The following is a 23,557-nucleotide window of genomic DNA, read 5'->3' as shown; positions in this document are numbered from 1 at the left end:
ATCACCTGCGCCTCAGCCCTGCTCTGTGACCTGGCACCTAGATGAGCTCTGGCCAAGCTCCATATGCCCCACAGCACCAGCCGGGTCATCAGCCCCAGGCCAGACAAGGCGCCGTGCACCCGTCGCTCACCTGGCGGATACATTAGTGGTGAAGTTGGCACACTCGTTGGCATAGACCAGCTTCGTGGTTCCTGTGATATCCTCCCACTGCGCTTGGGCTGTGCCTCCTGTAAGGACACAACAGGACCTGACGCACCGCCCCAGCCCGCAGATCCTGCCCCTGGCCCCTCTGCAGCTTGGGATCTGCCCCTGGCCCCACCGAGGTCCACCACCTGGCCCCCTTGCTGCTTGGAATCTGCCCCTGGCTGCTTCATCCCCTGGGATCTGCCCCGCGCTCCATCACCACCCAGGATTCACCCCCTTGTCCCCCAGGATCCTCCCCAGGCCCCTTTGCTGCCTGTGATCTACCCTGGCCCCTTCCGTCCCCTAGGCTCTGCCCCCTGGCTCCCTCATCAACCGGAATATGACCTCCCAGTGCCCCGTGATCTGCCCCCTACTCTACTGTGATCTGCCCCTCAGCACCCTTACTGCCCAGGATGCACCCTGTTTGCCTGCCCCCAGCTTCTTTAGCTCCATCCCAGCCCCTCAGCACCTTCCCCTCACCACCCCCACCAAGCCACTCCCAGAGCCACCTGTCTGCACAGAGACCCCACTGCCCTGGAGACACCGGCTTCCATCCCCCACTCCCCACCTAGCTGCGGAAGAGTGAACCTCATTTGCAGCAAAGCAGGGGAGCGCACAGGGAGAGGGAAGGACCCTGCGGAGCAGGGAGCAGTGCAGGATGGAAGGGGGAAGGACCCCAGGGAGCAGTGCAGAGGGGAAGGACCCCAGGGAGCAGCGCAGAGGGGAAGGGGGAAGGACCCCAGGGAGCAGGGAGCAGCGCAGGGTGGAAGGGGGAAGGACCCCAGGGAGCAGGGAGCAGTGCAGGATGGAAGGGGGAAGGACCCCAGGGAGCGGCGCAGAGGGGAAGGACCCCAGGGAGCAGGGAGCAGCGCAGGGTGGAAGGGGGAAGGACCCCAGGGAGCAATGCAGAGGGGAAGGACCCCAGGGAGCAGGGAGCAGTGCAGGATGGAAGGGGGAAGGACCCCAGGGAGCAGTGCAGAGGGGAAGGACCCCAGGGAGCAGGGAGCAGCGCAGGGTGGAAGAGGGAAGGACCCCAGGGAGCAGCGCAGGGTGGAAGGGGGAAGGACCCCAGGGAGCAGCGCAGAGGGGAAGGACCCCAGGGAGCAGGGAGCAGCGAGCAGCGCAGGGTGGAAGGGGGAAGGACCCCAGGGAGCAGCGCAGAGGGGAAGGACCCCAGGGAGCAGCGCAGGGTGGAAGGGGGAAGGACCCCAGGGAGCAATGCAGAGGGGAAGGGGAGGAGAAGGAGCCCTGGGGCAGGTGGGGGAGCAGTGCCAGGGGAAAGAGCCCCAGCATGGCCACCCTGCGCTGCCCTAAGGCAGTTGCAGCAGGGTGGGGCAGGTGCTCTCACCGACAACGCTGCAGAGCAGGCGCAGGCTGGTGGTGTCGCCCTCCCCGCTGTCCCGGGGATTGTCCTTCCAGGAGGGCGGGAGCGGGATGCGGAGCCCTATGGGCCGGTGGAACTTCCTGCGGCGCGGCTCCACAGTGACGATGGGACTGAAGGTCGCCTGGTTCCCCAGCAGCTTTGTCACCAGCTCATCCGGCACGGGCTGCGCCTGCGGGACAGAACAGGCAGGGCCATGAGGGCCAGCCCCCCACCACCCCCAGGCCGGGAGCAGTCCCCGGCTGGCACCCCTTGCCCTGGGAGATGATGGAGTACTGCTGCCCAGCACGGCTGGCCTGGAACCAGCACGCTGCCTGGGAAGAGCCCGCCTCATCTTCGTCTGCCCATCCACTCCGGGGGCAGGGATACCCGGTACCTGCCCTGCTGGCATAGACCCCATCCCTCTGTCCGTCTGTCTGTCCCCAGGGGCAGGGACACCCGGTACCTGCACTGCTGGCCCAGGCCCCGTCCCTCTGTCCGTCTGTCTGTCCCCAGGGGCAGGGATATCTGGTACCTGCACAGCCTGCCCAGGCCCCGTCCCTCTGTCCGTCTGTCCATCCCCAGGGGCAGGGACACCCGGTACCTGCACTGCTGGCCCAGGCCCCGTCCCTCTGTCCGTCTGTCCGTCCCCAGGGGCAGGGACACCCGGTACCTGCACTGCTGGCCCAGGCCCCGTCCCTCTGTCCGTCTGTCCATCCCCAGGGGCAGGGATATCTGGTACCTGTGCAGCCTGCCCAGGCCCCGTCCCTCTGTCCGTCTGTCCGTCCCCAGGGGCAGGGACACCCAGTACCTGCACAGCCTGCCCAGGCCCCATCCCTCTGTCCGTCTGTCTGTCCCCAGGGGCAGGGATACCCGGTACCTGCACTGCTGGCATAGACCCCATCCCTCTGTCCGTCTGTCCATCCCCAGGGGCAGGGACACCTGGTACCTGCACTGCTGGCCCAGGCCCCATCCCTCTGTCCGTCTGTCTGTCCCCAGGGGCAGGGACACCCGGTACCTGCACTACTGGCCCAGGCCCGATCCCTCTGTCCGTCTGTCTGTCCCCGGGGCAGGGACACCCGGTACCTGCACAGCCTGCCCAGGCCCTGTCCCTCTGTCCGTCTGTCCTTCCCCAGGGGCAGGGACACCCGGTATCTGCACAGCCTGCCCAGGCCCCGTCCCTCTGTCTGTCCCCAGGGGCAGGGATACCCGGTACCTGCACTGCTGGCATAGACCCCATCCCTCTGTCCGTCTGTCCATCCCCAGGGGCAGGGACACCCGATACCTGCACTGCTGGCCCAGGCCCCATCCCTCTGTCCGTTTGTCTGTCCCCAGGGGCAGGGACACCCAGTACCTGCACTGCTGGCATAGAGCCCATCCCTCTGTCCGTCTGTCTGTCCCCAGGGGCAGGGACACCCGGTACCTGCACAGCCTGCCCAGGCCCTGTCCCTCTGTCCGTCTCTCCATCCCCAGGGGCAGGGACACCCGGTACCTGCACTGCTGGCCCAGGCCCCGTCCCTCTGTCCCTCTGTCCGTCCCCAGGGCCATGGAGACTGCTACCTGCAGAGCCAGTTTGACTCTCTTGGTCACGGCTGTCTCCGGGAAGGTGGCCTGCACCGTGGGAACCAGCGTACTCTTCAGACACCCCCCTTCGGGGCCAATCAGGTCGCAGTCCTGGCAGACACGGGACATAACCACGAAGTAGAGGGGGAAATCGGTGCTGATGATGCGGCAAATCCTCTTCTTCTCCAGCTCCTCCAGGCTCTCCAGCTCTGTAACAGCAGCCCCACTTTGAGAAAGCAGGGCCCAGCCATGCACTGGCCCCGCCTCCACTTCACCCATCCCCATGTCACCCAGCCCCATGCCAGCGTTGCCAACACTCTGCACCAGCCCCACCACTAACCCACCCCATTTGGCCACCAGCCCCACCCCTACCCACCCTGCCCGGCCATGCCCCATCCCTGCCCCCACTCTGCCCGACCAAGCCTCAGTCCTGCCTGCATGTGCCAGCCCTGCCCAGACACACTCTGCCTACCGCCCTGGCTGTCACCTGCAGCCAGGCACGACCGCCCTGCCCCACGGGGAGCTGCTCTGCCGCGGCAGAGCCCATCCAGCCTGCCCCTGGCCTAGCGCACTCACCTTCGTCCATGCCGTTGAGCACCTGGTCCAGGTAGCTCTCGCTGTAGCGGTTGTGGTGTTCCTTCCAGATGGAGCCGTTCTCACTGCGCAGCACCACCAGCTCCCGATCCCGCCGCCCGTATGACCCAAAGTGTGGGATCTCCACAATCACAGGGCTGCAGGAGAGCACGGCGCTGAGAGGGGCCTGGGGCTGAGCTGTGCCGCTGACACTGCACGGAGCACCACTCGGCAGAGCCTCGCCAGGAGGGAATCAAGCCGCCCAGACGGGGGAGGGCAGGGGAGCCTAGTGGGTAAAGCCCAGGAGAGGGAACCAGGACATCTGTGGTCTGGGACTCACTCTGTGGCCTTGGGCTAGTCTCTTTGCACTGATCCTCGGCCTCCCCCCACCCCAAAGGTGCCAATCCTCCCTAGGGGTCATGGGACTGGCTGCTTGCAAAGGACTCCACAGGTCCCACTGGCCCATTATAATGGGGCCTGCTTGCTTGCGGCACTTGGTATCAGTGTGCTGGGCTCCAAGGGCCAAGCCCCTGCCAACGGGGTGTGACGCTGGCAGGCCAGGTGCCAGCTCGTGCCAAGGGCCCATGTCTCTGCTGCACACTGACAAATACGTGGCTGGAACCCGTCCGACTCACCTGGGTGTTAGTATTGTTAAAATGGGCATTAGGATTCTTAGCATGTGTTTAGATTTTAAGAACGCTGGTGAGCGGCTGCCTGCATAGGTCTCATAGCATCTGGATCCCATATTGTTCGGTAATATTTGAGCATTTGTTTTGTAAGTGTCTCTGCCACTGCAAAGCACCAGACAGGAGAGAGACATTAACTAGTGTAAAGCGCTGCTCTCCAACAAGAGCTGTTATGACCTGGCCAACAAGGAAGACTCATCGACACCAGACGGACTAAAGAGGGACATTAAAGAGGACAGAAGTGTTTGTAGCTCTGTTCTTCCCCCCATGAAGATGAGTCACACAAGTGGATTTCTCCCAGCAGCTGAGTTCTCAGCTCAGAGCACTGGGGGGAAGGGAATAAAAACCTCTGACAAGAAGGAACTGGATCTCTATGCTGCTTGAACTCTGGAGGCAAGGTTTCTAGGGCTCCCCAGCTGCTCAGCCTGGGTTAGCCCTAAAGGACGTACCGAGCTTGCTTATTATAGAAGCTTCTAATACTTTTTGAAACTTCAGACTGGAACTCTGTATGTGTATATCTATGTGTATCTGCTTTAACTTTGTAAATAACTCTGGTTTCCTTTCCCTGGTAACAAATCTATACATCATTTATTACAGGACTGGCTACAAGCACTGGCTTTGGTGAGAGCTCCAGGTGCAACTGATCTGGGGTAAGAGACTGGCCTTTGGGACTGGGAGTGACCTGCATTGCTGTGATTGGTGCTGTAAGGGACCATCAGCCACAAAGGCAGGCCCCCTTGGGTGTTAAAGAGACCAGTCTGTGACTCATGGTAAGGCTGTTACAGTGCCCGAGGAGTTAACCTTGATAACTGACTGATTCTAAGGGCAGAACTCACCACCAATGGGGGCTTGCACCCAGGTGCCCTGAGGTCAGAACTCACGCTCCCATGTCACTGAAGGGCAGCTCGACACGGGGTACAGACCAGAAGGTGTAAAATCCCTGGGCCTGACCGTCAGCTGGTGTAAACTGCCACAGTGCCACTGGCCACAGGGTGGTATGGCACCATTGGTCTGGGCAGTGCCTGTGGCTACAGTGGGGCTGTGCCAGTCGACCCCAACGGAGGGCCAGGCCCCTCTCTCTGCCAGTCCTAGCAGCAAAGGGAAGCAGAGGCCTGGCTGTCACCTCCCCTGCTCCCTCCAGGAGGGTAGAGATCAGGGCTCTGACTGGGAATTGACACCTCCCCACCGCTCACCTCAGGAACTGTGCCCCAGCGGGTCCCAGTGCAATGATCCTACTGGCCAGACCCTCCTCCTCAGCCAGGGGCGGTGGTGTTGTCAGTTTCTGTGGCTTTACCAGGCGGCAGGTGATGCGGGTGGGCGCAGCGCAGGTCCGGGGGGGAATGATCACTCGCAGCCCGTTGTGACGGCTGCCCCTCATGGAGCCGCCGCGGGCGTCCACCATGAAGCTCACCAGGAACCTGCAAGGACAGACAAACCCGGGTGTCCCACCGAGACTCACCAACTGCCTGGCATGAGGGTGCGCATGGGAGCTGGGCACTCACCCTGTGTGCACGGGGCTGGCCACAGGGCTGATGTTGTCCGAGGTCTCTGTCGCGGGGCTGCTGGGGATTAAGGAGTCTTCGTCGAACTCCTTGGACGGCTGAGCGAATAGGAAACAGTTCGTTAGACACAGCTTGCTTGCCCTTCCCATCTTGCTATGCTGGGGCTCCTGGCAAAATCCTGGCTCCCGTACGGTGGGCTATCACCACTCCCATGCCAGTTGAGACCTTGCTGGCGATAGGGCCAGGCCCACTGAAGTCCAAGGGGAGAAAATGTCCCTTCTCATTACAGCCCATTACAAAACCTCAGCCAGGGGCTGGTACTGGGACCTGGTGAGGCTCAGAGCCAGCTTGGGAAGGTCCCGAATATTGGAAACCTGAGGAACCAAGAGGCAGTGGCCTTGGACTCCTGCAGGCCCTGTGGCCTGGAACCTCAGCACCCTTATCGCCTCTGCCAGCAGCTCTGCCTCTCGCCACCAGCCAGAGAGGGCCCGGCCTTAGCTCCAGCCTCCTCTGAGGCCCCTGGAACCCAGCATGCACCCAGAGATACAGCTGCAGCACCCCTGTCTGCCAGAGGCCCCTCAAAGCTGCCCCAGCTGACCTCCCAGCCTGGGCCAGCCCTGCCCACAGGCATTGCCAGGGGTGCAGCTCAGGATGGCACCCACTCTGCATGGGTGGGAATAGGGACACAAGAGAGAGGGGGTCTGCCAAGCCCAGGCTGGCTGGGGAAAGCCCCTGCCCAGAGGACAGCTCTGAGCCAGACCCCACAAGAGCTGGATGGCCAGCACAGCATGAGGGCGGAGGTGCGGTGGCTGCAAGCCCCCTTTCCCCAGGGCAGGTGAAGGAGGCGGCTCCTCTGCAGCTTCTGCTCCTCATGTCTCCAGCTGGCTTCTGATTGCCCTCCCCAGCCGTTCTCGCCAGACAAGGCGTTTGGAATGGACCGGGCCAGACCTCAGTTGTGCCAGGCATTACCCTGCAGTGCAGCCAGCCAGGACTCTCTGGCCCTGGGTGGGGCAGAACCCACCTGCTCAGGCTCCTCCGGTTTGATCACCACAGTCTCAGGTGTGACGCAGGGGATCCGCGGGATGGCTGGAGACTCCACCCTGGGCAGGTGACAAGCGATACGGTCACAAGCAGCCTGTGACAGCAACACTTGTGTGCTACGATTCCCCTGTGGGCCCCAGGCCCTGGAGCACCCGCCGAGCGTGAGGTGTCCCTGAGAGAGGGCTCTGCAAGACCCCAGGCCCACGAGCACCGACTCTCGCAAAGGACCACACCACGAGTGACCTGCACTCCCCGGCGCTGGCCTGACCCCACCGCTCTCTGGGGCGTGGGCTCCATGCTCCCAGCACCCCTGGTGTGAGCCACTGGCTTGGGGGGAAGGGGGACAGCATTACCCTGGGGACAGCAGCAGGGAGGTAAAGCTCAGGCTGGAAAGGGCCTTGTAGACTGAGCTAGGCTGAACCCCCTCACCAGCCCCCCCATGCCATGTCTGCTCCACAGCCCCACCATGCCACCTCTGCCCCACAGCCCCATGCCTGTCCCACAGCACCCACCCCACAGCCCCATGCCTGCCCCACCATGCCACCTCTGCCCCACAGCACCACACCTGCCCCACCATGTCATGGCCACCCCACAGCACCCACCTGCCCTGCCATGCCAGCTCTGCCCTAGAGCACCCCCGCAGCAACACGCCATCTCTGCCTCACAGCATCTGCCCCACTATGCCATGACTGCCACCACACCACCGTGCAGTGCTTCTTACACTTGATCCAGCTTGGGGACAAACTCCATCTCCTTCTCCTCATCCTGCTCCCTGGAATCCTGCTTCTCAGGCCTGGTGTCAGCCAGCTCCTCCCCTGGAACCAAGACATGGCTCAGCCCACCGGGGCAGAATGGCAGAGGGCCAGACGTCAGGTCCTCTCCCTGCCCCGGCCTGGGCTAGCACAAAGCTAAGCTGGTTGTGCCCAGCTCCACATGGGCTGGCATCTCCACCCCCAAGCCAGGGCTTGTTTCTTGGCTCCTGGTGTCAGCCAGCAACACTGCCCCACTTTTGGCCAGCCTGTCTCCAGGGGACGCTGTCTGCCAGCTGGGCTGCCTTGTCTCTGGGTGCGAGGCCCATGCCGCGGGTTAGCATGAGATGAGCTGTGGTTGATGTTACAGCTGCCCAGGCAGCACGCCGGCCCCTCTCCCAGAAGATCCTTACCCTTCCTACTGACGGGTGCTCTCCTGCCCGGCCTGCTCCCTGAGCGCCCTGCCAAGGGCATGGTGCAGCGGGATGAAGGTTGGTGCATGGGACGGGAGAGACCCGTGCTCCCCGATCACCAGCCCAATTTACACTTGGGGCAGGGGGCTCAGCCCACTCTGACGGGATTCCCCCGGGAACAAAACCCAGCGTTCTGGTGGAGAGGCCAGAACCCCTGGGGCAGGAGGGGCCGAGACACAGCAGGCCAGGAACAGCTCGGCACCCAGGCACCCAGATGAAATCAGGAGCGCTGCAGTGGGCAGTCCCTGCTGGGCAAACCTGGGCGCCCATCTCCCACAAAACACAGGCTCAGGCTCCCTTCCTCCAGCGAGCACCCCTTGCCCGGGCGCTTTGCCTGCCCCTGGCTGGCCTGGGAGCCCCCGGGAGTGAGGGGGTGGTTAGGAGGAGACAATGCCCATTCATGCAATCAGCACAAGGACGGCAGCATGGGCACAGACAGATGGGCAGGGCGCAATGGCGTTAGGGCCCAGGCTGGCTCCAGCCCAGCAGCAACCAGGGCCGATGGGAAGGCCCACGGGGTGGGATGGGTCAGTGAGCGCGTGTGGGTGAAATGGGGTGGTGAAGCGGGGCCACAGTGACACACACAGTCCATACCCATGACAGTGACCTGAGTGGAGCCTGCAAAGGAAGAAGAGTCAGAGTTGAGGAGTGGGCGGGAGAGGCGCGTGAGCCACATGTGACCCTCACTGCCCTGTGGATACCAGGCACGGCCCCTGCCACACTCATGGGGGCAGCTCACCAGGGCTCGCCGCAGCGGGGAACTGGGAACTGCTACAGCTGGGACCCCGATGGTGTGGCCTGACGGGGGCAGTGGTGTGTGCTGCCAGAGCCCACCCTCCTTGGGCAGCCTCAGCCATGGGCAGCTCTGCACCCATGGCGAGAGCCCCTGGGCCTGGGCAGGGGCTACAGGGGTCTGGGGTGTCTCTCCTTGGTGGCCTTGGGGAAGTGTGCAAATCTCTGATGTCACAGACCCCCAAGAGCTGGCCCGGCACAGCTCCCCCCTTGATCCCAGGGAGACCCCGCCTGGCAGAGCTCCTCCCTTCACCCTCAAGGAGACGCCGCCCGGCAGAGCTCCCCCCTCACACCCGAGGGAGACCCCGCCTGGCAGAGCTCCCCGCTTCACCCCCAGGGAAACCCCGCCCATCAGAGCTCCCCCCTTCACCACCCCAGGTAGATCCTGCCCAGCAGAGTTCCCCCCTTCACCTCCAGGGAGATCCTGCCTGGCACAGCTCCCCCCTTCACCCCCCAGGGAGACCCTGCCCAGCACAGCTCCCCCCTTGATCCCAGGGAGACCCCGCCTGGCAGAGCTCCCCCCTTCACCTCCAGGGAGATCCCTCCTGTCAGAGCTCCCCCTATTTCCACTGGCACATCTCCTCTCTGCCCTCCAGAGATACTGTGCCTGGCAGAGCCCCCAGCCCGGGGGGCTCCCTGGCCTGCAGGAGCTCTGCTGTCCTGCCCTCACCTTCATCCTCGGACACATCCAGGATCTCATCCACCGTCTCAGGGAAGCTCATGCGGTGCTTGTCACTGACCAACTGTGAGAGGGAGAGAGAGTCAGAGCTGGGCAGGCCCCAGAGCCTCAGCCGGGCACACCCAGCCCACCCAGTGCGGCTTGCTGGGCCAGCCTGGAGCTAATGGAGCTGGGCCTTCAGCTCACCCCAGGGACTCAGACCCAGAAGCCTGGGTTCAAACCTCTCCACCAACGACCCACCCAGGGCGTAAGCTGACACCACAGCTGGGCAGCAGGAGCCTCGCCAGCCTGGGCCGCTGTGGGCAGCACCAGGGGGCACCAGAGCTCCCCATGGCTGAGCCTACCCCCCATGGGATCCTCTCCCCAAGGCCAGGCCCCAGGGATCATCCCAGAGCGTATGCAGGGAGTGCCCCGTGCTGCGAGGGAGGGGCAGGGACTCACCGGGGTGCTGGTTTCTTCTGTAACTAATTTTAGCACGTCCGTGACAGAGATGTAGCCGAGGCGCTTAGCGATGGCCAGGGGCGTGGTGCCATTCTGCACAGGGAGAGAGGGGGCAGGGTTAGCCACGTGGGGCGGGACTGCACTGGTGTGCGTGGCAGGATCCCAGAGAGTGGGAGTGTGAGGGGTGGTGGAGGGGGCAAGCGAGAGGACGCTTGTAAGAGAGAGTGTGTGTGAGCGAGGGGCAGCAGGGCATGAGCTGCAGGGCACGGCAAGTGTGCAGGGCGAGTGTGAGTGGCACATCTCAGAGAGCAGCCTCGGGGCTGGCTTCACTCGCAGTACTCACCGTGCTGACCTCATTGGGGGAGGCGCCGTGCTTCAGCAGCAGCGTGACGATATCCGTGTGACCCTGCTGAGCAGCCTGGTGCAGAGGGGTGTACCCTAGCTGCAAAGGGAGGCAGAGGGCTGTGACAAAGCGACAGGTTGCAATGTTTTTATGATCCCTGAGTGTGCCTCAGATTCCCTTATAAGCTGCACTGTTACCTGGCGGGCGATGGGATGGGGCAGTGGGGGACTGTGCTCTCAAGGCAGGACAAGAGACACAGGCAGGAATGTCACCTCCTGGCCTGAAGCCTGAATGGGTCATTCGAAAGGACTGGCTGAGGCTAACCCCAGGTCAACGGAGCATCTATCTGAGAAGACAATGACAAATGCAACCCCCAGGACACTGACACCCAGCAGCCAGTGACCCAGAGGGAGAGGGATTTGTCCACCTCTCCGGGTGCCCGGGGTCAGAGAGGCATAGGGGGCTGGGCCCATTCTCCGGACATGCTGGATGGTCCCCAGGCTGCTCTGCCTTCTCCCACGCTGCCCCTCCCAGTCAGAAACACATGGGCTGCTCAAAGCAGCTGGGCTGTGGGAAGGTGCCCAGCAGAGCCAGATCCCAGGAAGGCTCAGTCAGCCATAGTCTGTGCTGGGCCCAGCCACCACCTGACCCCTGCAAGCAGCAGCCACCCGGCCACGGCATGAGATGGAGCCAAACCCAGGTGCTCTGCCCCCTCCCGCAGCCTGGGGAGGCACTCCACAGAGCAGAGAGGCGGCGGACATGGCTGCCCACTGCAGGCAGGCATGGCATATGGGCGCAGAGAAGGTTAGAGGGCTCTCTGTACCTTTGTCTTTGCATTGACGTCTGCCTGGTGCTGCAACAAAAATTTCACCAGCTTGATGTTCCCATAATGGCTGGCCACGTGCAGCGGTGTGTAGCCCATCTGAAAGGCAGACCAGGGACCCGGGCTCATACAGCCATCTCACGCCAACCCGCTCCCTCGCCCTGACTCAGGGTGCACCATCCACATGGGGCTGGGGGGCCCACAGTGCAGCAGGCACATCAGATTGGAGCCACTCCTGGCACCAACCTTGTGCCCTGGCAGTGCCATGCCAAGAGCTCAGAGCCATTGCAGAGTGCCCCAAGCACCCCGCCCCCTGGCTGTGCCAGGAGCCCCCTCCTATCAGCGTCCTTTGGGGCAGGAGGGGGACAGTGGGGCAGGAGCCCTGAGAGGTAAGCCGAGGAGACTGTCAGAAGGAGAAATGCCTTCTGCTGTTGGCTTTCAGGAACTGGGAGCTAGAGAGCAGGGCTGGGCGGGTGCGGGGGGAAGGGGGGGCGCTAAGCCCCTGCACGTCTGCAGTGAGAGCCTGTGCCTCCCTCTTTACCCGGGTCACTGCATCCATTGTGACGCCATGTCTGATCAGAACATCAGCGACTGGCACGTGCCCCTCTTGGGCTACCAGGTGCAGAGGAGTCAGGCCACTCTGAAAAGAAAGCCAGGTCACATACTATGGTCGGGCCACCCACCTCCATGGGGGTCAGGGCCGTGGCACCCTGTCTCTGTGGAGGGCAGGGCTGTGACGCCCCCCTGTCTCCATTGGGGTCAGGGCTGCGCCACCCCTCCCACCTCCATGGGGGTCAGGGTGACGCGATGCAGAGTCGGTTATTAACATGTCAGACATACACGACCGTGGGCACTGCCGTCCAGCGCAGTACAACACTGGAGGCAGGCGGCAGGCGAGTCCAGCCCCAGCGTAACCCAGAGAAGCTGGCGCAGCGGCTCTGGGGAACGTCAGTTTGAATTTGGCATCCAAATACATGGTTCAAACACAGCACACCCGGCGACACCTTTAAAGCTCCCCTGGGGCAGAAGCAAGACAGGTCCCCCTGGACACAACCACTGCCCCTGCCCCAGGGGAGGGCGACGGGGGAAGTGGGCTCCCCAACGTAGCCAGGTGCCAGGGCTTGCCCAGAGCCAGCAGGGCAGTGCAGGAGTCAGGACTTGGGGGCCCTGCCCTCCAGCCACTGGCCCTTGCTGCCTCCTTGGCTCCTTCCCACCCTGGAGGGCTCCCCGTGTGCCAGGAAAGCCTGGCGAAGTGGGTTGTTCCCAGCCTTCCAGGCAAGAGCCCATGTCCCTGGCTCCGCTCTGCTCACCTTGTTGCCCAGGTTCCCATTGGCCTGTTTGGAGATAAGCAGTGCCGCCATGTCCGCGTGCCCCTCCTGGGCAGCAAGGTGCAGAGGCATCACACCCTGCATGGACTCAGCGTTAGCAGAGGCCCCGTACTGCAGCAGGCTGCTGGCCACCTCCAGCTGGTTCTGCTTGGCCGCTATGTGCAGGGGGGTGTAACCGTTCTGCAGGGAGAGAGGAGTCACTCACCTGGCAGACGCTGGGCAGCCCTGCTAGGTCCCAACCAGTCCACCCACGGGCCAGGCTCCAGGCAGGACTGCTCCCCCCAGCACATATCCACAGCTCCAAGGCTTCTCTCTCTCTGCCAGAGCCAACGTCTCCCTGCCGGGCAGCCGAAGTTCAAAGCAGGGCAGGGATCTGAGAGACCACCTGTTCCAACACTGACTGGGGCGAGCCAGGGGCTCCCCAGGACCTGGCAGTTATTGCTCCTGCTTGCTTCTGGCTCAGCCTTTGGCCAGTGTCCCAGGGATGGGGTGCAGACCGGGCCTCCCCGCTCGCTGTCCTGTGCTCTGCCATGTGTGAGCGTGGAGCGGGAGCCCGTCCAGTGCAGCACCCCTCTCGCCGGGGTGTCAGCAGGGCTGTCAGGCCAGGAGGGTACTGGCGTGCAGGCTAGGCGGTGGGAGAGTCAGGCATAGGAGGCCGAGTGCACACTCAGAGAATACTGCTTCTGAAATGACCCTGTCTCTGAAGTGGCTGGACAGGTGTATGGGGCCCCTTCCAGGTCTGGCCAGTAGCTCAGAGCAGGGGCGAGCCTGGCCCAGTGGCTGCCAGCATGGAGGTTTCTAACATTGGTGGTTCCCCAACGCACAGGCCACATGCGATTCCCAAACTGCCAGACAGCAGCATGTCTAACAGTGGTCGCCATGGAGACCACATCCCTCGCTGACGGCCTGCATGGGGCTCTCCTCTGTGGGTGATCCTCCTATGCAGCCAGCTCCCACCCCCAGCCTGGGAGCCCAGAGCCAGTGAAGGGCTCTGGCCATTGGGGGGAGTGGCAAAGCAGGGAGCCCGGCAGGCTGCAGGGGAAGGAGGGGCAGAGAGCTGGGCAGGCTGTGGATGAAAGGGGAAGGGGGAGGGTGCCACGGGGCTGGCAGAGGGACAGGGCATGTTCAGGGTTAATTGGCTCAGCACCCTTTGCTCCCAAGTGGGCCTGCTGGTCCCTGCTGTGGCTCCGTGCCCAGTCACAGTGGAAGGGCCGTGGGCAGCCGGAGGAGGCCGGTCCTGCACACAACAGGGCTGGACCACATGGGTTCTCCCAACCACATACAGCCCAAGGCCCCAAGGCTGCCAGCCCCAGCCCCGCCGGTGCCTTACCCAGGCTGAGCTGTGCGGGGAGCTCCCCTTGGGCAGCAGCAGTCTCACGATCTCCAGGTTATTGTGGTGGACAGCCACGTGCAGCGGTGTCAGGCCGTTCTGGGGGGAAGCACAGACAGGTCAGTCGCAGCCCAGCCCCCCGGCTCCCTGGCTCCCATGGCCAGGCGGCACTCACCTTCCCTGCCGCATTGGGGTGGGCATCGTGCTCCAGCAGCACCCTGGCCACATCCACCTTCCCGTATTTGGCTGCAACGTGGAGAGGGGTAAATCCTTTCTGAGGAGAAACACAGAGCGTCAGGGCCATGCACAGCTGGGGAGGGACCCGAGACGCAGCGTGGAGACTAGCTGGGGTACGAGGGAGCCCTCCTCTCTCCCCTCTCAGGAAGGCACTGAGGAGATACGTGGCCCAGGCTTCCCCAGCAGCGGCCTGACCCAGCCCCGCCTCAGCCCCGCCCAGGGACCCCTGCCTGGACTGTGGGCACAGGCCGTACCAGCCTACCTTGGTCATACAGGCCTGCGAGGCCTCCTTGTCCAGCAGCACTAGGGCGGTGTCCACATGCCCCTCCCGGGCAGTGATGTGCAGGGGTGTGTGCCCAGCTGTGGTGGCCAGGTTGGGGTTGGCATTGTTCTCCAGCAGAAGCTCCACCATGCTTGTGTGGCCAATACGTGCAGCACAGTGCAACGGGGTCTGGTCATCCTGGGAGAGGAGCAGAGAGAGGTTAGGGAGGGACCCACTGCTCTCTCCCAGCCCAGCCAGGGGCATGGAGGGGAGCCCACCCTCCCCGGCCCGGCAGGAGCTGACCCAAGTCAGACCGGACGGGCCACAGGTCTGATCTCCTTCCCAACTGAGCTCTGTGCCTCGGCAGCAGGCAGGGTGGTCCTCGGGGCAGCTCTCGCTCACCCGGCAGGCGTCTCCATCAGGCCAGGAACAGCTGCCTCGGGGACAGGTGTGCCCTGTCAGAGTCCGGAGCCCTCCCATTGAGTGACAGCCCTCAGGGCTCAGACCTGCCACTGGGGCATTGCATGGCACTCTGGAGAGAGACCAGCACCCATTGCCCCCAGCACCCAGCCTGGCCTCAGGGAAAAGGGGAGACCCATAGAGCTGGGGACACCAACCTGCCCAGGGAGGTTGGCCTCAGTGCGCCCTGCCCCACAGGCACCTACTATGTTTGCAGCTCCCCATGGCAAGTGGCAGCTCCAACCACAAGGGGAACCCACAGACCGTTTCCTGCCATTGCACAACCCTGTGGCCCAGCTCAGGCCCAGGCAGGTGGAAGGAGAGAGGGGACCCAGCTGGCCGGAGCCCCCTCCCTGCCAGACATACCTTGGCTTTTGCATTTACTTTGGCTTTGTTCTGCAGCAGGTACTTGGCCACTTCTGTGTGCCCAGCTCTGGCCGCCATGTGCAGGGGTGTCTCCACCTTCTGCATCCAGGGACAAGGGAGAGGAGAGTGAATAAGGGGTTCCGTGCTCCCCGGGGAGCTGCCCCAGTGCAGCCTGTCAGTCACTGCACGCAGGCTTCACCCCGCGGAGAGCAGCCTCAGGCCGGACACATGCGAGGGAGGGTCCAGGGAGACACCTCGGGAGCCTCTGCAGCTTGGAAGCCCAAATGGGGATGGCAGGACCCCACACGACAAGCCCTCTTGCCCTGATGGGACTCACCACATTAGAGACGTTGGGGGATGCGCCGCGCTGGAGCAAGATCTTGACGATGGACAGGTGCCCCATGAAGGCGGCCACGTGCAGAGGGGTCAGGCCAGACTGCAAGAAAGACAGGCAGGGAGTCAGTACAGCCGGCGCGGTGCCCGCATATGGGGGACGAGAGAGAGAGGCAGGGAGTCAGTACAGCCGGGGCAGTGCCCACACACGGGGGACGAGAGAGACAGGCAGGGAGTCAGTACAGCTGGAGCGGTTCCCGCACATGGGGGACAAGAGAGACAGGCAGAGTCAGTACAGCCGGCGCGGTTCCCGCACACGGGGGATAAGAGAGACAGGCAGAGTCAGCACAGCTGGCGCAGTGCCCGCACACGGGGGATAAGAGAGACAGGCAGGGAGTCAGCACAGCTGGAGCGGTTCCCGCACACGGGGGACAAGAGAGACAGGCAGAGTCAGTACAGCCGGCGCGGTTCCCGCACACGGGGGATAAGAGAGACAGGCAGGGAGTCAGCACAGCTGGAGCGGTGCCCGCACACGGGGGACAAGAGAGACAGGCAGGGAGTCAGCACAGCTGGAGCGGTTCCCGCACACGGGGGACAAGAGAGACAGGCAGAGTCAGTACAGCCGGCGCGGTTCCCGCACACGGGGGATAAGAGAGACAGGCAGGAAGTCAGCACAGCTGGCGCGGTGCTTGCGTATGGGGGACGAGAGTCCACCTCCACCCCGCATTTCCAGGAACTGACACCATCACCGACAGACCAGGCTCCTGCTGCCAGCTGAGACAGGCTAGCCCCAGGGAAGGGCTGGGGGGAGGAGTCCCTGCCCCCCTCCGCTCCCCCCGGTGGACTTATCCCCCGTGTGTATCTGATGGCCCTGGGAGGGGATCAGGGGGCTGGGAAGAGCCTGGGCAGAGTGTCTGAGCTCCTGCAAGCAGCTCTGCTCCAGGCCACCAGCAGCCCCTGCTGTGGCATGGGGGGGCCCTTCCCAGCTCTGCAGGGAGCATGGGAAGCCCCCCGCTGACACAATCAGCAACGATGGCCTTGGCTGTTTCCAGGGTTGTCACCTTGGCTCAGTGACGGGGAGTTTCCCACATACCCCAAGATCAGGCCCAGAAGCCCTGGGGTGTCTCATGCTGGTGCCCAAACTCACAGGCCACGGGTGAGGGAGAACGGTGTCCCGGTTCCCAGGTCCGGGAGGTGCCGCAGCCCAGCACACCCAGCCCGGCTACCCGGGGCCCCTGGCCAGGCTGGCAGAGAAGAGCTCCCTGCTCCCTCCCACCATGGGCAGTGAACCTGTGGCACTGCTCCAAGGTGCTGCTAGGCCATGGCCTTTCTGCTCACTGCATCAGAGATGGCAGCGCCACCAGAGCAAGGCACCTGGCAGGGCCGGGGCCACCACCCCATGGACCGTAGCCTCCCCCGGGCTGGCCCATCCTGCCGCATGCCAGCAGCAACACCCTGAACACAGGAAGGGCAGCCAAGGCAAGTGTGTCTCCGCAGCTGGGGCAGAGCCGCACCTCCGTGACAGCATCGATGGAGGCGCCAGTCTTCAGCAGCAGCTCCATCACCCGGATGTGGTTCTTCTTGCAGGCGATGTGCAGTGGCGTAAAGCCATTCTGTGAACAGACAGGGAGGCGTCCGGTCAGACCCTCGGCGAACAGCCCTCCCACCAGGCCCCCTGCCCAGCCCACGCTACTCACCAGTGCTCGGGCATTGGGCTTGGCCCCCTTGTCCAGCAGTATCTTGGCCACGCGGTGGTGACCGCAGTGCGCGGCCACATGCAGCGGCGTGAGGTGGTCCAGGGTGATGTCGTCGATCTCAGCGTTGTATTGCAGCAGCAGCCGCACGCAGTCCAGGTGGTCTCCCTGAGCCGCCATGTGAATGGGCGACAGGCCATTCTGAGGGCAGGGAACAGCCCGGGCATTAGGGCAGAGCCAGGCAGGACACAGGGGTTTCCCCTGGGCCAATGGGGCACAAATCCGGCCCCTGCTGGAGACCCAGGGCAGGGAGAGGGACTGGGGGCCCTGCACAGGCATTGAGATCCCTGCAAAGGGGCAGAGGATGCATGGTGCTGGGCTGAGGCCGGGGGACAAGCTGCAGCACTGCTGCCTGGCTGGCTGCGGTATGGGGACTGCACCTTTCTCAGAAGCCTTGTTCCCACTGCAGGGGATGTTTGTGGCCTGGCCCCAGGAGGCAGCAGGCGGGTGTGAGTGAGGGGCACTGCTCGGTGTGGGCTGGGGAAGCCCACACTGCCTTGTGCGTCAAATCAGAGCTGCTCTTCCCCACCCCCAGAGCGCCAGGAGCCCACTCCAGGCTGCTGGGGCAGGCCCAAGCATGCACTACAGCTCAGGGAGCCTCTGTAGTGTGGGGCATTCCCAGGTCTCTGCCCACTGGCAATGCCCAGCTAGCATAGGCCACTCAGAGCCCTAGCTTCCCTAGCACCCAGGGAGCAGGCCCAGCCTCCAAGGCAAAGCCAACCGGCAAGGCAACACTCAGAGCCCCACAGGCCAGGGCCAGGCACCTTGGTTTTTGCTTGGATGGGAGCCCCGTGGTCCAGCAGGATCTCCATGATTCGCATGTGTCCATTCCTGGCTGCACAGTGCAGGGGAGTCAGCTCGTCCTAGAGAACAGAGAGGGAGGTCAGAGTCTCGGGGCGGGCGGGTGTGGCTAGAGACTCTGGGGACCTCAGGGATGTGAAATCAAGCGCACAGGGTACAGGAGGCTTGTCCCAGCCTCACACTCCCTGCACGCTCCAGGAGCCAGCCACACCTCTCCATCACGCTGCCCCCTTCCCAGGGCCCGGCAGCACACCCGCTCACCAGACCGTCTGCACAGTGCACGCACATGGCCAGTGGCTCCCACTGCACAAGGGCTCTGGTCTGTGGGGGCTCTGCACAGCTCCGCCCCCGGGGTGGGTCTCTGGCCCATGCACGCAAGGTGGGGGGACACAAGCTGGGGACACGGTGAGTCTCACCTTGGTCCTTGTCTCTATCTGGGCCCCTCGGTCCAGCAGCAGCCGCACCATGATGATATTGCCCCGGCGGGAAGCCACATGCAGTGGAGTAATCCCGTTCTAGGGGCAGAGAAATAGCATCAGAGAGCGTCGAGCTGGGAATCCCATGGGCTGTCAGAGCCCACTGCCCCACGGAGCTGGAGGGAGGACAGTCAGCGCCCACTGCCCCACAGAGCTGGGGGAGACAGGTCGGCACCCACTGCCCCACGGAGCAGTCAGAGCTGGGAGACCCCAGGCCAGCGCTTGTCGTGAGGAGACGGGTCATTCGTGCGCTGCATGAAGACGGGGCTGTGAAGAGTCAGTTCCCAGCAGAGCCGAGAGAGGCTGGAGGTTCCCAGTGGGGTGAAGGCGGCTGGGACAGGTGGGAGGGGTTGGGGTAGTAATTGCTGACTGCAATTTGGAGCCCCTGGCGAGGCGGCCGTCTGCCCAGCCCATGGGATCTCTGCCCTCCAGTCCGCACACCCCAGAGCAGCCGGGCAGACTCCAGGCGGTTCATGCCATCCCGGCAGCACAGTAAGACATCCCCGAGCCCCTGCCCCTTGCTGCCGAGCGTGTGTGGCGCTGGGCTGCCTCTGACCTACCTGTGGTGTGAAGTTGACACTAGCACCGCGGTTCAGCAGCAGCTGGGCCACGTTGAGGTTCTCATAGTGAGCCGCGATGTGCAGGGGGGTAAATCCGGTCTGGGGAGAGAAAGGGGGGGTCAATGCAGCCCCCCAGACAGACCAACCGACTGCAGACAGGCTCTGACCCTGACTGCAGCCCCCATGTCCCAAGGACCTGGGCCAGCTGCCGATCCCCTGCCCCAGCATGCTCTACGGTGCAGTCTGAGCCAGCCCAGGTCTGCAGGGCCTGGAAGGAAATGGGACTTTCAAACCCTTTGGCACAGAGAGGGGAGCAAGGCGGGAGTGCCGGGCTCTGGGCAGCCTCTGCAGCATGGCTTCCGATGGGAGCGCCAGCTGACACCAGCCCTTGCAGGGGAGCCCATGGTACCTTGGAGAGGACGTCAGCATTGGGGTCATTCTGCAGGAGCACCGCAGCCGTCCTGGTGTCATCATTGCGGGCAGCAATGTGCAGGGCGGGCAGACGGACCTTCCCCTTTGTCCCATAGTTGATGAGGTGGGCGACCACATTCTCATGCCCCTGCTGCAGAGCAACGGCCAGCGGCGTGAAGCCGTCCTGCCAGAGACAGAGGGGGAGGTAAGATGCAGAGCAAGGGGAATCCTGTGCACAACATGATAGCCCGACAGCAGCACTGGCCACGGGCTCTGGGCACCACCCCCTGCAGGGTCTCACCTCTGTGGCTACATTTTGGTTGGCGCCGCTCTCCAGCAGGAATTTGACGACTTCCAGGTGATTTTCCTGCGCTGCCATGTAGAGGGGCGTGAAGCCTTTCTGCAAACACAGAGACATGCATGACCGTCTGTGATGAAGCAGGACTGTTCTTAATGTTTCCTCTGAATATGTGGGGGTGCCTCAGTTTCCCCTATGCAGTTCTTAAGTATCTAGGTGGTGGGGTAAGGGTGTATGATCGTGCAGAGCCTAGAGGGCAGGTGTGTGCAGGGGTCTGGACACAGAGAATGCCAACACCCTGTTTCCTGGCAACTGATGCCTGGCCCTTCCCCCTGCAAGGTGAGAGCTAAAGGGTTGCAGAACAAAGGAATCCAGCGGCCAGGGGAAAGGGAAAAGCCCAGAGGAGAGGGGCTGGAGAGAGTTTCAGTTTGGGGCCTGGCTGGGACGAGGAGTGAAGTGCAGACGTGGTTGTCTTGCTTACTGGACCCCAAAATGGACCCAGCTGAGGGGGTCCTGTTCTCTGCATCTACAAGCTCTGTGTTAGACCATGTTCCTGTCGTCTAATAAACCTTCTGTTTTCCTGGCTGGCTAAGAGTCACATCTGACTGCGGAGTTGGGGTGCAGGACCCTCTGGCTGCCCCAGGACCCTGCCTGGGTGGACTCACTGCGGGACGCGAATGGAGGGGCAGGGGATGCTGAATGCTCCAAGGTCAGACCCAGGAAGGTGTAAGCTGTGTAAGCTGTGTGTCCTGCAGACAGGCTGCTCCCAGAGAGGAGACTTCCCCAGAGTCCTGCCTAGCTGCCTAGGGAGCAGTTCCAGAGCATCGCCCATGGACTCCCATGACACCATCATGGACTGCTCCTCACCCTGTAGGACCCCAGAGCTCCCTGCACGCCTGCAGCGACCCCCACCCCACATGGTGAAACACAGCAGGGGTGGGAGGAGGAGTGAAACCCCAGTGGCATTTGGGGGGCAGAAATGGATGCTGGGACTGTCCCAGGAAACCTGGCAGGGGTAATACCCCTGCTCTTCAGAAAGTGCCATAGGATCTCTGAGGAGAACAAAGGGTCAAGAGCTGGGTCTGTACAAGATGGGAAAGCGTCTCTATTCGCTAGTGCTAGTAAATATCCACACCCCAGTAGCACCCAGCAGCTCCAGACAGGGCCCTGTTGTGCTGGGCACTGCACAGACACAGCCAAGTTATGCTATTGCCCTGCAGGGCTCAGTGCCTCGCCAGACAGGTGACCAGTGACAGGGAGGCGATCAAATGGATACCATCTCCCTGTCACATACCCAGTTCCTGGGTGGTTCTGTGCATGAAGTGTGGTAACATGCTTTCCCCATCCCCGCCCCTAGTCATTAGGTGCCGAGTTCAAGCTGCGCTCAGCATGCTGGGTGTACGCTGGAGGCTGAGTACCTGTGGCCACAGAGTTGGGTGCTGAGCCCTCGGAAACCTGGCCCTGGATGTTTTCACTTTCCTCCTTTCTACCCTCTTCTCTTCTCTCTCTCTCCAGCTCTTACTGACCCTCCAGGAGAACAGCAGCTGCAGTCCACCACTGGTAGCATGGTTGTGTCCCCCTGCCATGACATTTCTAACCCTCCCCAGCCGGACAGAGGCGCCGTGTCTGCTCAGACACAAGGCTTGCCAATGGCTCAAAGGAAAATGGGAAGAGAAAAGCCAGCCAAGGAGTGGCCGTCAGCACTGTGGGGCTGGGAAGCGGGCGGGCTCTGGGGCATGGCCGCTCAGCACTGTCAGGGCACCCCAGCTAGGAGCCCGCGCACCTGCCTGGGGGCTGTTTAACACCCAGACCCGGTTCCAGACAGCATGTTTTACCTGCGACTGTGCGTTGACGTTTGCCCCATAGTTCACCAGCTCCCGGACCACGTCCTCCTGTCCTGCCAGGGCCGCGATGTGCAGAGCCGTGTTTCCCTTCTGAAACACAGCAGGACAGGGTGAGTCAGAGCACGCCACAGAGCAGCCTACAGCATACGGGTCAGGGTCGGAGGGCGGCTGTGCATGGGGAAGCCAGGCAGGTGTGCTTGGAGCTGGTGTTAGAGGTTGCGAGCTATTGGGGAGCGTGCACCCTGTCCGCGCAGGCCAAGTCTGCGCTCACGGAAACGTGTAATTCAACATGCCTTAGCTGACACCTAACCAACACGCGCAGACCCCATGTGCAGACAAGCCATGGCATTTCCACACATGTCCCAAGGGAGGGCACAGAGAGTTAGTTAGCAAACAAGCACTCCAGGGTAGGCAAACCCAGCGTGCACACAGGAAGGCTGTGTGCACTAGCCATGGGCATGGACTCTGTACCAGGGAGGGGGATGAAGTGTGTATGTCTCTGTGTCCCTGGTCCTGGGAGCCGGGAGGCCATGCTGGGGCCACGTGGGCTGGTGGTTGTTTCCATGCTGGAGAGGTGCGTAGGGGGTGACTGGGAGGGATTCACTGTGTGCAGGCGGCTGTGGAGACCCTGCTTCCTGGGGAAGATCAGTGTGGGACAGGGGGCTGCTGAACGCCCATCTCAGGTGCTCCTTGCTGAGCTGGGTTTGCCTGAGACCAGGGCTGTCCCCCTGCTAACTCACCCGGCAGGCTGCTCTCCCTATGCCCCCAGCTGCTCCTGCTGCCCTGACTGCATCTGCTCTGTGAGCAGCTCTGCAGAGCCACAGGCTGCCTGAGTCCCTGGGCCAGCGAGAAGGGCCCCGCTGGACCAGGCCGGCTGGCACCTTGCCAGCCAGGGGAAACAGGGCTCGTGTGGGAGCAAGCCGCAGGCAGGGAGTGGGACACAAGAGCCAAGAGGCAAAGGTGTGACGGGGGTCAGACAGCGCAGGGAGGGACGAAGGCAGTGCAGGGAGGGGAAGGAGCAGAGAAAGGGAGACAATAAACGAGAGAACAAGTGACTGGAGCCAGCCCACCAGCTGGCCACTAGTGACAGAGGAAAGGCAAGAGGGCCCCAAGTCAGCGGACAGAGCCAGCCGCTGTAGCTAGGAGCGAGTACGGGAGCAGGCAGGGCCCAGCCCCGCAGCGCCTGGGGTGGGAGGGGAGAGCAGGGCCTGGCCCCCTTGGAGCGGATGCTCCTGAACCCGCTGTGCCCGTGGATGGCCCTGCAGCTCCGTGCAGCACGCACAGGATGCTTGCCCACACCCTTTTTTTCAGCACAAGGAGGAGGAGGATTTGGTATTCCCCCATTAAATCAATGGCAGCGCAAGCAGAAAACCCTGAGTCAGGCTCAACGGGCCTCAACAGCCAGAGCCCTAGCAGGGGAGAGCAGGAGCTTAGCCGATCCATCACAGGCTCTGCTGCATCCCCTTTGCGGGTCTCACGCCACGGATGTCAGCGCCCTCCTAACCCAGAAGTGCTGGGAACGCGCCGGCAGGGAGATGCAGACACAGACTGTGCTGGAGGTTGCTCATTCATCAGCCTGTTCGCTAAAGCCTTTGTCCCGCCTGTCACGAGTGAGCACTGCTCTTCTCCGCGGTGACTTTCGGGTGAGGCAAGGTGACAATGACACATTATTGAACTACGACCGCAGGGAGCTGCCTTGGGGCAGCAGGGACCAGGCTGGGCCTGAGCAGCTCAGCCCAGGGCTGGGAGGAAGGGACTGTGGGGTTCTGCTGGACCTGGGATAGGAGATATGGACAGGAGGAAGCTCTCACAGGTTAGGTACCTGCTGCTGCCCTTCTCCTGGATGCGTAGTGACGTGGTCTCCTCTTTCCCGCGTCAGAAAGCCCCTCA

At 63.1% G+C, this 23,557-nt stretch overlaps 1 protein-coding gene across 1 annotated transcript in view; it reads right to left on the bottom strand.

Moving 5' to 3' along the window:
• ANK1 (ankyrin 1) overlaps positions 1-23,557 on the bottom strand; it is a 67,910-nt gene that overhangs the window by 18,497 nt on the left and 25,856 nt on the right. The window contains 28 exon segments of the mRNA XM_043536392.1: positions 131-227; positions 1,532-1,736; positions 3,104-3,315; positions 3,683-3,837; positions 5,559-5,783; positions 5,868-5,965; positions 6,889-6,967; positions 7,630-7,723; positions 8,725-8,748; positions 9,593-9,665; positions 10,043-10,135; positions 10,386-10,484; positions 11,209-11,307; positions 11,750-11,848; positions 12,519-12,716; positions 13,867-13,965; positions 14,042-14,140; positions 14,366-14,563; positions 15,191-15,289; positions 15,528-15,626; positions 17,038-17,136; positions 17,221-17,418; positions 18,042-18,140; positions 18,495-18,593; positions 19,115-19,213; positions 19,524-19,709; positions 19,827-19,925; positions 21,659-21,757. Of these exon segments, the coding sequence (XP_043392327.1) occupies positions 131-227; positions 1,532-1,736; positions 3,104-3,315; positions 3,683-3,837; positions 5,559-5,783; positions 5,868-5,965; positions 6,889-6,967; positions 7,630-7,723; positions 8,725-8,748; positions 9,593-9,665; positions 10,043-10,135; positions 10,386-10,484; positions 11,209-11,307; positions 11,750-11,848; positions 12,519-12,716; positions 13,867-13,965; positions 14,042-14,140; positions 14,366-14,563; positions 15,191-15,289; positions 15,528-15,626; positions 17,038-17,136; positions 17,221-17,418; positions 18,042-18,140; positions 18,495-18,593; positions 19,115-19,213; positions 19,524-19,709; positions 19,827-19,925; positions 21,659-21,757 (3,422 nt within the window).

This window comes from Chelonia mydas, chromosome 26 (genome assembly GCF_015237465.2).
Source record: "Chelonia mydas isolate rCheMyd1 chromosome 26, rCheMyd1.pri.v2, whole genome shotgun sequence".
NCBI classification, from domain to species: Eukaryota; Metazoa; Chordata; order Testudines; family Cheloniidae; genus Chelonia; species Chelonia mydas.
Note: the sequence above shows the minus strand (reverse complement) of the source record. Positions and strands in the feature narration are given on the sequence as shown.